The sequence below is a fragment of the Desmodus rotundus genome, chromosome 10, assembly GCF_022682495.2.
Source record: "Desmodus rotundus isolate HL8 chromosome 10, HLdesRot8A.1, whole genome shotgun sequence".
NCBI classification, from domain to species: domain Eukaryota; kingdom Metazoa; phylum Chordata; class Mammalia; order Chiroptera; family Phyllostomidae; genus Desmodus; species Desmodus rotundus.
Genome location: NC_071396.1, coordinates 77,297,441 through 77,310,469, shown reverse-complemented (window position 1 = coordinate 77,310,469; position 13,029 = coordinate 77,297,441). Strand labels below are relative to the sequence as shown.

General features: G+C 37.9%; 1 protein-coding gene across 2 annotated transcripts in view; it reads right to left on the bottom strand.

The window, feature by feature from the left end:
* IMPACT (impact RWD domain protein) overlaps positions 1 to 12,736 on the bottom strand; it is a 28,088-nt gene extending 15,352 nt beyond the window's left edge. For both annotated transcript variants that reach the window (XM_071219529.1, XM_024580492.3), the window contains exons 1-5: positions 12,640 to 12,736; positions 11,480 to 11,608; positions 10,485 to 10,537; positions 9,298 to 9,360; positions 1,614 to 1,699 (exon numbers count right to left, since the gene is read on the bottom strand). In XM_071219529.1, coding sequence (XP_071075630.1) covers positions 1,614 to 1,699; positions 9,298 to 9,360; positions 10,485 to 10,537; positions 11,480 to 11,608; positions 12,640 to 12,675 — 367 coding nt within the window. In that variant the 5' untranslated portion in view covers positions 12,676 to 12,736. The remainder of the gene's footprint in view (positions 1 to 1,613; positions 1,700 to 9,297; positions 9,361 to 10,484; positions 10,538 to 11,479; positions 11,609 to 12,639) is intronic.
* Positions 12,737 to 13,029: the final 293 nt, after the last annotated feature.

Below are 13,029 nucleotides of genomic sequence, written 5' to 3'. Positions count from 1 at the left end.
GGGAAGTAGGGTGAGAGACATAAGCTCTTTTACTATTTCTGCAACTTTCCTTTAATTCTAAAATCAGTTCCAAATTTTTATAAATTATTAGTAGTTATATACAAAATTTAGTGTTTCTAAAGTAGAAAAACAATATGAAATAATAAACAAATTCCTACTGAAGATTAACATTATAACCAAAATAAATTACTTGTCAAGTTTGTACCCTAGGGAGGAAAATTCTCAGGAGATATCCTGATCACTAGCTTGTATTAGTTCTTCACAATTACTAATCCTCCCCTTTTAATATAAAGTCTACAAAACCAATTTTTGATAAAACGTTTCAAACAAAATTTCTATACACTATAAATTGTACAAAACAAATCAGTAACTCTAAAATTTGAAGAGACTAAAACTAAATTATGGATATAAGTAGGAAAGGGAAAATATTTTTGAGATCAGTAATTTTTTTTAATTTCCTAAGAGTTGAGTGATCCCAAACATTTTTAAGAGTCCTAAATTTCTACTGGTATACATTTCATTTTTGTGCCCCACACTCTAGAATGGTGGATCGGCAAAAATCAATTTTGTTTTGCGACTACTCTTCTCCTAGGTGCCCTGAAATGCCGTAGAATCACTGATGGATCACAAAAAGTTAAGAAAAATACTTCAAAAAACATTGTCACATGGACAAAATATCTTTATACCGTTTACTTTTTTAAATAGAAACAGTAAAAACATTTGCTCCTATACAAAAATAGTAAAATGCTCTGAAAAATTATGTATCAATTTTAAATGTATACTGATCTGGCTAAGGGAGTCCTAAATAACTCATTCTCTGAAATAACCTTCTAAAGCATTTGTAAACAAACAAATGGGTTTTTTTATCCCTATTTTTTCAAATTGAAAGCCATTCTATCAATGATAACAATGAAACTCTTTAGAAACAAAATTGCATTAAATAGTTACTTTCCTCTAAAAGGTCTTTGTGGTAAGTAAAACAAAGACTAGCAAATAGGAAACATTAGAAATTTCCATGTTGTCATACACTTGATGATTCAATAAAATAATAATCATAGAACAAAATATCAACTTTCAAATGTCCTGAAATTAGATGGTGGTGATGGTTGCACTACTTTGAAATATACTAAAAACCACTCAATTACACACTTCTATAGAGTGAGTAACTACAGCATGTGAATTACATCTCATTTAAAAAATCCATTTTCAAAGTCAATTTTTATATTCTCAATATCAGTCAGTATGTTTTTCAAAGTTCTTTTTCTAAAAACATTACACTCATTTGAAGCTAATGCCTATCATACACAGTCTAATAATTCATTAAGAATGTTACCTGGTACATGTTAGCTTAACAGTAGTCAAAGCAGAAATTTTTTGATCTGAGTTCTTTAATCATAAAACTCGATTTCTATAAGACTATAGCATTAAACCAAAAAAACCTTACAAAGAACCATGAGCACATGAGTAAGTGAACTTTCTAAAAAATTTACATTTGATCACATGTAAACCACAAAATAGAACACAAATTTTCATTAAAGATTTCAATTAGAATATCCATGTGAAAATGTAATCACTGTAAGTTAAAATGGCACTGATAATATTTTCAGTCCTACCTGGTTCTGTCATCTGAGATTTTTGTATCAGAACATCTCTTATTTTCTCCACCCACAGGTAAAGAATACTTTCACCAATATTCTGTCTAAACAAAATTCAGGGAAGAAAATGTTATTTTTAAAAATTTCCTCCTCAAATTCAAAAAAATACAGACATATTTAAAATCTAATAAATTATGTACATGTAGCCATGCCTTTTTAAAAAGAATTTATAAAAACATGAAATTTGCTAACATTTGAGGATGAGTGTTTAATACAGTTTTTATCAACATTAACAATTCTAACTGGCTGCAAAATAAACACTGATTACTTAAAATAAGCAGAAGTGTTACACCAAAGAGGAGAAAGAAAATTTATGAACTTGAACTGGATGAATTATGTAAGTATAAATATGATTTAGTTTCTCAGTGTTAATGTACAATCATTGCTTGCTTTCCTAAATTTTTGGACAATTCAAACCACTTATTTGGTACATTTATTATTTGGTGTGTTTATTGCAACAAAGAATTCAAAGCATTTGATGAACTCCCTCAGAGAGCTAATTTACAAACCAATCAATGGAACAACTTTATATTCATTTTTTGACAAAACATTACATTGCCCAAATTGATTCATTTCAGTTCCAAATAATGTCTGACTGCCTCAGATAATTGAATCCATCTCAAAGCATCACTGAGAAAAAGAATGTGCCATGGTTCATGTCCACGGAGTGATGTTAAATAATGCAACAGCAATGAAATAAGGGCCCGAGTGTCTACTCTTTAGGGAATGACACTAATTTTAAATAAATTGTAAAGAAATTACCACACCACTTCGTAACACCTTACCAACTTCCTCTAAAAACTTCACTTGAAATCATTATTTCTCTTTATAACCACTCATCAGCACCATCCAAAGGAAACTTTCAAAATACACATACAGAAGAAAATACTTTTCAAATCATTCAAATCCTCCCTATCTCACCCATAACTCCTTACCACTAAAACGATCCTGTGTTCTTTGGTAACTTGTCTTTTTAGAGGAAGCAAAAGTCAATTGGAAACGTTTTTAAAAACTTGAGAACATCGGCTGACTTTTTTGTTTTTTTTTAAACAATTCTCACTCCCATCCTCTCTTCTCAGTAAGACTTAGAGGGACAGAGACAGGGAAAGGTAAAATGAATTGGGTATGTACTAAGCCCAAAGTACATTGTATGTATCAACATATTTAACACTCATAATTGTCTAAAAAATAGGCATTATTTCCCCGTTGTACAAGTGAGAAAACAGTCCTACAGGGATCAGTTATCTTGGCTAAGACAGTCTTATAAGCACTAAGAAGCACATAGCTAGAACGTGAATGCAAACTTACTCCAAAGCCCAGGTTGCCCACTACTGTTAGCTCTCCCATCAGGCAGCAGTGCCTTTAGGGACGTAAGCCACCTGAACTGTGAGACTCATCTATGAAAGAGAAGTTTAGAGCATCTTTTCTTACTTTACAACAGTAGTTTGTTTTAAATGAACCCATCTTAATTCACTCAACAAATCTTTAAGGGCCTATACACTGAGCAGTACTATAAACTGAGCAGTAAAGGCAGCCCTAGGGGTACCCCAGTAAATGAGAAAACTGGGTCCCTTGTGTTTGTAATCATTATTCTTACAAATTTATGCTTTTGCATGTAATTCTCCAAGTCCTAATCTCATTCTACTGAATTCTTCACATCATTATCACTAGAAGTTGTAATACTAGTATCTAGTGTTTACTGAACACCTACTGTATAAAAGACAGGTAAACAATGCTTTGTTAATTCACTTAGTCCTTACGACCACCCACTGAGAGAGAAAATCATCCTTCTGTGAATATACATTCACATTCAGATTTGGGGGGGGAGGAAACACACCTTGGAAGAATTGTAACAAAGTTACAATTCGTTAAGTAATATTTCCAAACAATAAAGAAGTTAAACCTTAACTCGAAATCGCCCCTGGTCACGCACTCCCACAGAAGAACACACAACAGCGCTTCTGCCCAACAGCACTGGCCGAGGCTTCCTGCTTCCCTAGCACTTAACAAGACTTCCTAAAACAAAAACAAGAGCAAACTAGGCAAACAACTAGAACAGGAACAGAACCATAGAGATGGAGATCACATGGAGGGTTGTCAATAGGGGAGTGGGAGGGGGAGAGGGGGGGAAAGGTACAGAGAATAAGTAGCATAGATGATAGGTGGAAAATAGACAGGGGGAGGGTAAGAATAGTGTAGGAAATGTAGAAGCCAAAGAACTTATAAGTATGACCCATGGACATGAACTATGGGGGGGGATGAGGGAGGGGGTGGGCAGGATGGAGTGGAGTGGGGGGGGAAATGGGACAACTGTAATAGCATAATCAATAAATATATTAAAAAAAAAAGACTTCCTGACGCCCAGTGTAGGGAATTTGTAATGGGTGTGAAAGGTTGTCTGAAGAAAATGAAAATTATTCTTTCCCTTGGACCCCCAAATTCTACCAGGTATGGTGGTTTATTTTTGTATTTGTTGTTATTACTGCTGTATTTGTGTTTTCTCTTATGAGTAGTTTGTTCTTATCTTTTAACTATCCACTAGGATTTGGTTTTCAAACTTCTGCCATTGCTGTGATGAAACTTCCGGAGAATCAGAAACAAACTGAAACACACAAAAGCTGGGAGCCCTTCCTCCTGCACCACTCCTGCACCCCCCAACAGTTCCCGGGGCAGTCAGCTAAATCCCAGGCCCTCAGCGTGCAACATCTAAGAGCTACCCTTACAGGGTGAGACGTCAAGCTTTTATTTATATGAAGTTCAATTACAGTAAAGAAGCTAAATACAAAAAGCTCGAAACAAAAATTGTTTCAAATTGAGTAAAAGACCAAGCTGGATTAGAAACTGATATTTAGTTGAGATATTTTGTGAATAACTGTATTTAAATAACTACTATCCAATTCACAACGATTCACAAAGTAGAGTCACAATGATTAAAACAAAGTTATCTGTGACTCTATTTTTACATGTGGCTTTGATTTTTGTATCTTTAATTTTCCAGTGTTTTTACTTGTTGATATAAGGGTAAAAGCAATCACAAAAATGCACTAAGTGGTAGGGATCTGAGACCAATCACTTGATGTCTCTTGAGTTTCCATCATCTCATTTTTAAAATGACAAAATTAGATGAGACAACTCTTTTAATAGGAACACAATGAGAGCTGTTATTATATAGTGCTGAAGTACATTCCATGAATTATGTCATTTAATCCTCACATTATTCTATTACCTTCATTTTAAAGATGAGAAAGCAATCAAAGATGTCACACAATTTCAAAGACAAAAACTTCAACTTGACTGACTTCAGACAGGCAGCCCCTGACTCTAGGCCGTGATCTCCCCTTTCTTGGAACCTTTCTTTAGGCAAGTTGTTATATATTCTCTGCTCCTTTAGGGTACGTGCGTATCTTTTTAGAAGACTCCTGTCAGTTTTACAACCTAGGCATGTCTTTCTCAAGGACCGGGGAGCCATCTGGTCATTGATGAGATGTAATCATCAAGGAAGATGGAATCCCTACCTCCCAGTCTGTGAGAGGACAGGAGCCTAACTTCTGCTGAACAATTATTAGCACAAACAGATGGCCTAGTAACAGAAAAATTCCTTTGCCCACTCAGGAAATACAATGGGCTAGCCACATCTCACTGGCCAAGCTCCCCTCAGTACTCTCCCGTACTTTCCTACCAGCTTATCCCAGCCCTTAAAAATCTTTCTCCCTTTGGTTTCAAGAGGCTGAGTTCAGACTGTGTTTCTGGCTGCTCTCTCCTTCTCCCCTATTACGTCTTGAAGAGCCTTCTTTGCCTGTTTAACTTTGGTGTGATTTTGCTTTGACAAGCCTCACTTTGCAATTTTTAACTCTAAGACTCCATGATACATCAAAATGTGAAGAGCAGTGAAAATTTAAAGTAATCATTTTCTTGGATTTTAAATTAAATATTTTGAAATGTACCATCATAAATTCAAATACTACAAAAAATTCTAATCCCTTTCATTTTCTCTTGACACCAATTGTTCTAAGTATTTTGAAATGTTATGTACCTTTGGTTGTATTAAAATAATTATTTTCATATATGCAAAATATCCACATGCAAAGTATTTAAACAAAAATAAGATACGATAAGCAAATTAATCTATACTTAATCAATCACCAAAGCCTAGTTTATATTCTTAAGTATTTCTTTAACTGACCATTTTTCTCCATCAGCATTCTTGTTGCCTTAACAAAGGCCTCCATCACCTCCTGAGTTACTGACCGGTCCTCCTATGCTGTTCCTTCAAACTCTTCACAGCCCATCCTCCACACTGCAACACAAATCTGATTAAATCATTCCCCTGCCTAAAGCTCCCAGAGCCAACAAGATAAAGCCCAAACTCCTTATCCCAGCTTACGGGTTTTCTTCTTATACCTACCTCAGTTTACATACCTGGCATCTAAAACTACTTGCGGAACTCTGAAGATGCCGGGTTGCTTCCCATCTATGTGACTTTGCTCATGCATTTCCCATCTGTCAGAAAATCTTTCTCCCTTTAATTACCCGGCAAACACTATGCTCAATAGTCACCTTCGCAATGGAACCCACCTTTACAAATGCCCAGAGAATGTTAGTTACTAAATATTAGTTACTACTATTAGTTACTAAAACCTCTAAAAAATGCTATTACACTTGGTCCAAACTTCTCAGTAATTATGTCACAATACTGGTACACGTATTTCTTATTTTTTTAATTCCAAACACCTAACAGTGTCAACACATAGGAGATAATCAATAAATGTTTACAAAGAAACTAAGAAACTGCAAGTTTTGTGACTTCTTACCTCCCTACATAAGAACAAACTATAATTCATCTTCCTATCCAGGCAAAAATCAAATTTAGCAGTCAAAATGATGCTTAATTAGCATGAAAATCTAGATAATTACACTATTTAGAACATAATGAAAATATAAACATTAAAGAACTATATTCACACGTTTACCTTATATGTTTAATTTTCAAAGACCAATATTTTTCACTAGCTGCCCCCTGCTGGAATTTTATGGAGAAATACAATTCAAAGTTGTCACACAAAACTTAAAAACAGGATGCATATTTCTATGTAGACCACATGTGTGAAAATACTATCACTGGACTTTGGTTATTCAAGCACTTTTAGTAAAGAAGACAGTATGAACCATACTCTATCTCTAGAACAAACTACTTTGTAATTTCTGATGCTTCCTAATTTTTTTTTTAAGATTTTATTTATTTATTTTTAGAGGGAGGGGAAGGGAGGGAAAGAGGGAGAGAAACACCAGTGTGTGGTTGCCTCTTGCATGCCCCCTACTGGGGACCTGATTCACAACCCAGGCATGCGCCCTGACTGGGAATCAAACTGGCAACCCTTTGATTCACAGGCCAGCACTCAATCCACTGAGCTATTCCAGCCAGGACTAATGCTTCCTAATTCTTAAATAGCTCAACTTAACTAGATAGGGAGAACAGTAAGTTGTGTTGTAGGGGAGCATCTCTCTTAGCAAAGGAGGGACTTTTTGGATAGAGAAAAGAGAGAGTGCATGAGACTGTGCATAGGTAACAGAAAAATTTAACTGATGAGTATGACTAACATGACCGAAGCCAAGTGTGGGAAAGATTTTCAAGAAAGAGGAAGTGTTTAACCCCACCAATTTACAGAGGCCACATTAAGTACTAAAAAATGAAAAACAATTACAACATCACTGGTAAACAAATTTGCAATATAATTACCTTACTCTAACAGGGGAGAGAAAGTGGTAAATAATCATAAAGGATTACAGAAAGAAGTTTGTCAGGGACACCAAAGTTGGAGTGGTCAATAAGGTTAGAGACAGGCCTCAGGAAACATTTAATTGAGGAGATAAAAAATACATAAATGCTGAGGATAATGGAATCACTAAAAGGCAGCATCCCCTATTGGAATGTCCAATTCTTGGTTATTTCCAGAGCCCAGTGTAAACCTGGGAACTCAAGGAAGACCACACTTCCTCTAGGAAAAAACAAATAGTATCACATCATTTTTTAATCAAATATTTTGGGAGGAAAAGAAACGTGGTCTAGGTCCCAGGCACAGAAAAGGAGTACCAAATGGGGCAGCCACCTAGAACATAGATGCCAATCCTTACTGTAAGGGTCAGGCCAGACCCCCAACCTGCCAGACTGCTAACGACCCAGTCAGGCCAGTTTCCAACCCTCTGGACTGCCTATGACTCAGTTGTCCCTACTCGCTTGGTAGCCCGCGGCCTAAGCAAAGCTCTCGCCCGCTGCACACAACAGACACCTGGCGCCATCCAACATAGCCTGCGGCCAGACTGACCCACCGCTACCTGGGAACAGCAGGCCCTTTGCCTAACCCATTGTCCAGGCTCACATTCTGGAACCCTGAGGCACCCGCCTTGGAAAAACAAGAGACTAACCCCCGCCCCCCAAACCCCATGCTTTTTCTTGTAAAATCCCCACTCTTGCCTTCCCCCAGTGCTGAAGTTGACCCTGACCAGCCCACCTCTCGGTGCAGCATCAAATAAAGGCACTTGGATCAGATCACCCGGTTCCTCCCATCTCTATTTCTCACACAATCTAACACTTACCAACTCATGGATTACAATAAAACTGATACTCCAGAGCACTGTATCTTACTAACTTAATATATCTTATTAAAATTAGTCCAAAATCACTCCTATCTTCTCTGGACTACTACATCCACCTCCTAATTGATGTCCCACATCTATTATTGCTCTCTTCCAATAAATCTCCACACAGAAACAGAGGTGTTTTCAAAATGAAAATCTTTTCATGGCATCACACCACTTAAGACCCTTCTCTGCTTCCCTGGGTGTTAGGATACAGACAAAAATCTTTAACGTGGCCTACAGAACTCTGCATGACTTCCCTGCCTACCTCTCCAGGTCATTTCCCCACCTTGCTCCCTTCTCTCCCTTCCTCTCTCTTCCAACTTCATGCAACCACTACTTGCATTGAAATGCAAGTAGTGGTTGCCAGGTTCCTTAGCATAGAGCCTTTGCACATGGCGGGGGAGGGAGGGCTTTTCACTGGAGTTACCTTCACCTAAGTAACTCAGCTGTTAAGTCAAATTAGCTATCCCTAACCTCCTACAATAGGTCAGATCTTGTTTCAAATTTAGTACTACACATTAATATCCTCCTTCTACAGAACATATCACAGCTGCAGGTTTACGTTCATTTTTACGACATTATAAGTAACATCTCTCCTACCAGTAACTCTAAATACCATGAAAACAGGGAGCATTTCTGTCTTTGCTAACTACGTGTATCCAGAATCTACTACAGTGATTGCTATATACTATTTGTTGAATTAATGGAACAGTATAAAATGCAGTATATTTAATAGACTCCACACATTAAAAGCACATAGTATTTTAATAAATAATTATGCTTAAGATTCTAGTGTTACCAGTTTCATTCAACATAGCCTAAAATAGCAAATGTATATGTAAAATTATACAAGCAATCTTTCAAGGACTCTTCCAACTGCATCCTTTCTGTTAATGGAAAGACAGCTTTAAAAAACCTGGGGGAAAGGCCCCAACATATAACAGTTCCAACAAAAGCCTAAAACAGAATCACTAATAAAATTTTTTAATCACTTGTCACTTACATATATATCTCCTCAAGGCTATTAGACAAATCTGCACGTTCCTGCCCTTGAAGCCAAGGAGCACTAAAATTAAAAAGACAACAGAGAATATTATTCAAGGATTTGTTTATATCTCAAAGATAAATTATGGATTACATAACAAATTAGTTTTATGTTGCTTTTAAAAATTATCTATTTTTATTAAAATGTTATCTTACAAAATGTTATCTTAAATCAATACAGTTCAAAAATGCTTTCATTGACATTAACTCATTTAGTCCTCCCAAGAAACCATGATGAAGCCAGTATCAATACTAGCCAATTAAAATATGGTTAAAAAAACAGGGGTGAGTTCATAGGATGTCATAAAACTGCCCAAATTTACAGAAGTGGTAGAACAGATTCCAGAATCTAAATTTCCAGATTCACAGTTTTTGCCACACTATCAGCAATTCCCAATGTATTCTAACTGGCATCTCAAAAACAGCTCTGACAAATAAGGTGATTGCCACAGGACTGTAAAAAATTTAACTTTTTCTAAAAAGGGTATTTATGTTTACAAGCATTCTGTAATTACATCTATCATTTTTAATAAATAAAATTTTAAAATACAGTCCCGTTATTAACAGCAAACTTTATTGCTATGGTTTTAAAACACTCATGCTAAAATCAATCCCACTGAAAGGTAAAATTTGAGTAATTGAGATTCAGTGCAATTCTGTTAACGCAGGTTTATACATCTTAGTACAACGGGTCAAGCAGGCAATGTTAATCACAGGTTACTTGCAATTCAACAGGTCATGACTCATTAAGATTAAGCTTTGGCTGCTGAGATGATTCTCAACAACGATGGCAGGAAAGAGCACGAGAAGCACCATGGGAGGCAGGCAATCCTAGGCAGAGGCAGGCCCAAGAACTGTGGTAGGCCTGTGGCAGAACCAGGATGGGAGAACTCTACGGGCCACGGTTTCTAGATTACTGGTTTGTCTAAAGTTCCCTTCCTATCTCTATAGACAAATACTAAGTTTCACTGTTTTTATAGAATTAAATTTTTATTTAAATGCTCTATACTGAATCCAAAAGGTATTTTTAATTTCTATACATATTTTGACAGCAAAGGTTTTTATAAACACAATATACAATAAAAAGAAACAATCCTTGAGAAGTATAATTTTTATAAAAATATAAATGTAGAAAATAGAGCTTACTTCAGTTGATAAACAGGTGGAGCTGTACCTGGATATTCATTCGGTAGCATCACCTAGAAAATAAGGGTGAGGAAGACAAAGATGAAGGAAAAGGAAAACTGAAATAGGGTCATTATACCCTAACTCTAAATGAATGGAGTGGCATTATAATATGTTCCAGGAATTTTTCTGAAGAAATACTAAAAAAAAAATCCTATTAAATACTATTAAATACATTATCACCTAACACTTAGACAATGGTACAGCTTTCTTTTCAAAATAGTACTATATAAACAACAACTGACAAAAACTCAATTTAGCATCTCTTATGCTAAAAGTATAGGCAGTGATCAAAGAATGAGCATTAAAACAGAATGCATACTAATCTTTTCATTTACTTAATCCTAACCACAACTGATTCTCAATTAATAGAGAAATGAGCATCTACTCTATGAGCCATCTAAATTACTAACCTATTCTTCCTCCTAAATGTTAGCTGTCTTCCAGGTTTAGATCCTCTCCTATTAAATCGACAGGCTAATGAAAGGAACTGAAAGTCAACTCTGTAAATGGTATACTAAGAATACTTTAAGCCCTGGCTGGTGTGGCTCAGTGGATTGAGTGCTGGCCTGTAAACCAAAGGGTTGCTGGTTCGATTCCCAGTCAGGGCACAAGCTTGGGTTGCAGCCCTGGTCCCCAGTAGGGGCCTCCTGAGAGGCAACCACACATTGATGTTTCTCCCCTTTTCTTTCTCCTTCCCTTCTCCTCTCTCTAAAAATAAAAATCTAAAAAAAAAATACTTTAATTAAAATTAAGAGGAAAAATTGAGACTATCAATTAAAGCATGACTTGAGAATGACCTGAGATTTAACTATCCATGTGTTTAGATAATCAATAGCTAACAACAAAAAAGACAATTTAGAAAAGTCACACAACAGTCATTAGGGAAATACAGTAGCAGTCAATCATATAGCGTCAACGTTGTAACTGGTAAACGATGAAGGGGAAAAAAATACCTGCAAGCAAAGTGTCCACTTAGGGTTATCTATATCGTCGCTAATTCTAATACAAAATATTTTGGCGCAATCATCAATGACACACCATTCCTCGCCATATATAGCTGCCATTGCTTCAATTTCCTCATTCTGAAAGAAGTTGATAAGGAAGAAAAGTCAATAAGTGTACATATGCTAAAAACCTGAGTTTTCTTTATTCCTTTATAAAGCATTTGCCTTTACCATGACTCGTCTGGATGAAGGATCCCTGAATGAACACTATTAAACACTCTTAGCAGCGAGTCGCCCTGTTACAGTGGTTGCCAGACATTATTCGATGACTGGAACAAGCCTTGCTACTACACCCTGCGTTTCCGATCACTACCGAGGCAAAACATGTCTGTACGCCAATACTCTGGAACACGAGTCACACCTTCTCTGTTGAATCTTTTCAACAGGTAATACACACCCCCACTCTAGCCCTATATTCCTTCTGGGTATCTCCTTCGTTGTTTTGGATTTGAGCACGAGAATGGGTGGTTGGTTTAGGGTTTTTTTTTCGGGGGGGGGGGGTTGGTAATCAAAGACTTCATAAGGTATTGTTTTGGTTTGGGGTTAAAAAAGAAAACTGAACCTGAGGGTGAACTGGGAAGCAAAGCATGCATTCAACTTTCCAGTTTGTCCTCACAGCTCAGTAGGAAAAGCTTTAAGGACACCCACGAGAGCCACGCATAGAGGAAAAGCCAATACCAAGAGAAATTAGAGTCAGTAGACCCTCGGGTCTACTGGAGTTCCAGGACTTGTGTTATTATTGCGCATTAATGCAAAGGCAGAAATCGGGGTTCTCAAGTGGCTTGTCCAAGGTGCCCCGGCTGCGATGGGGTGGGGAGCAGAACCCGGGTTTGTGTCTCCAGCCCTGAGCTGCTAGGTTGCATGTTGATGGTTGACCATGACATCGTCTGGGCAGGCCTAGACTGCAGATGCAATGGAACGGAAGCGTGAGAGCACTCAGCCAAGAGTAAGAGCTGAGAAAATGGAACGTGGTGGAGCAAACTGCGCAGCTAGCAATGGAACCGCGGGCGGCCCCGAACACAGGGTACCCCCACCATGGAAGAAACCGCCCCGGATGGAGAGGTGAGACCGAGATGAGAGTGATGGTCCGTGCCCCTCCGGGACCTCACCTGCCTCTGGTCGCTCCCAGTGTCCACCTCAGCCATGTAGCCACAAGAGCCGCTGGCCACAGCCCGCTGCGGTCAGAAGTGCGGGGGCGGGGCGTTGCCGCAGAAAATCCGGAGCTGGCCAACCCGGAACTGCAACCCCAGCGCGTCACGCAGCCACATCTGCTTCCGGGTTGTGGGCCAAGTATTGAAAAAGATTCGGGGTGGTTGGGATTTCCAGTCCTGCTCTGTCCAAGCTCTAGTCTTCCCGCTGGCGGGGTCCCAGGGAAATCGTTCTTCCCGACGGGTGTCTAGAGACTTGGGCTCCTTCTGGAAACTCGCTGGATCTGGGGGCTTCTGCTCACCCCCTGCAGCCTCGGCACCATCGAACTCCCCATGAAATGTTGGGGAGTC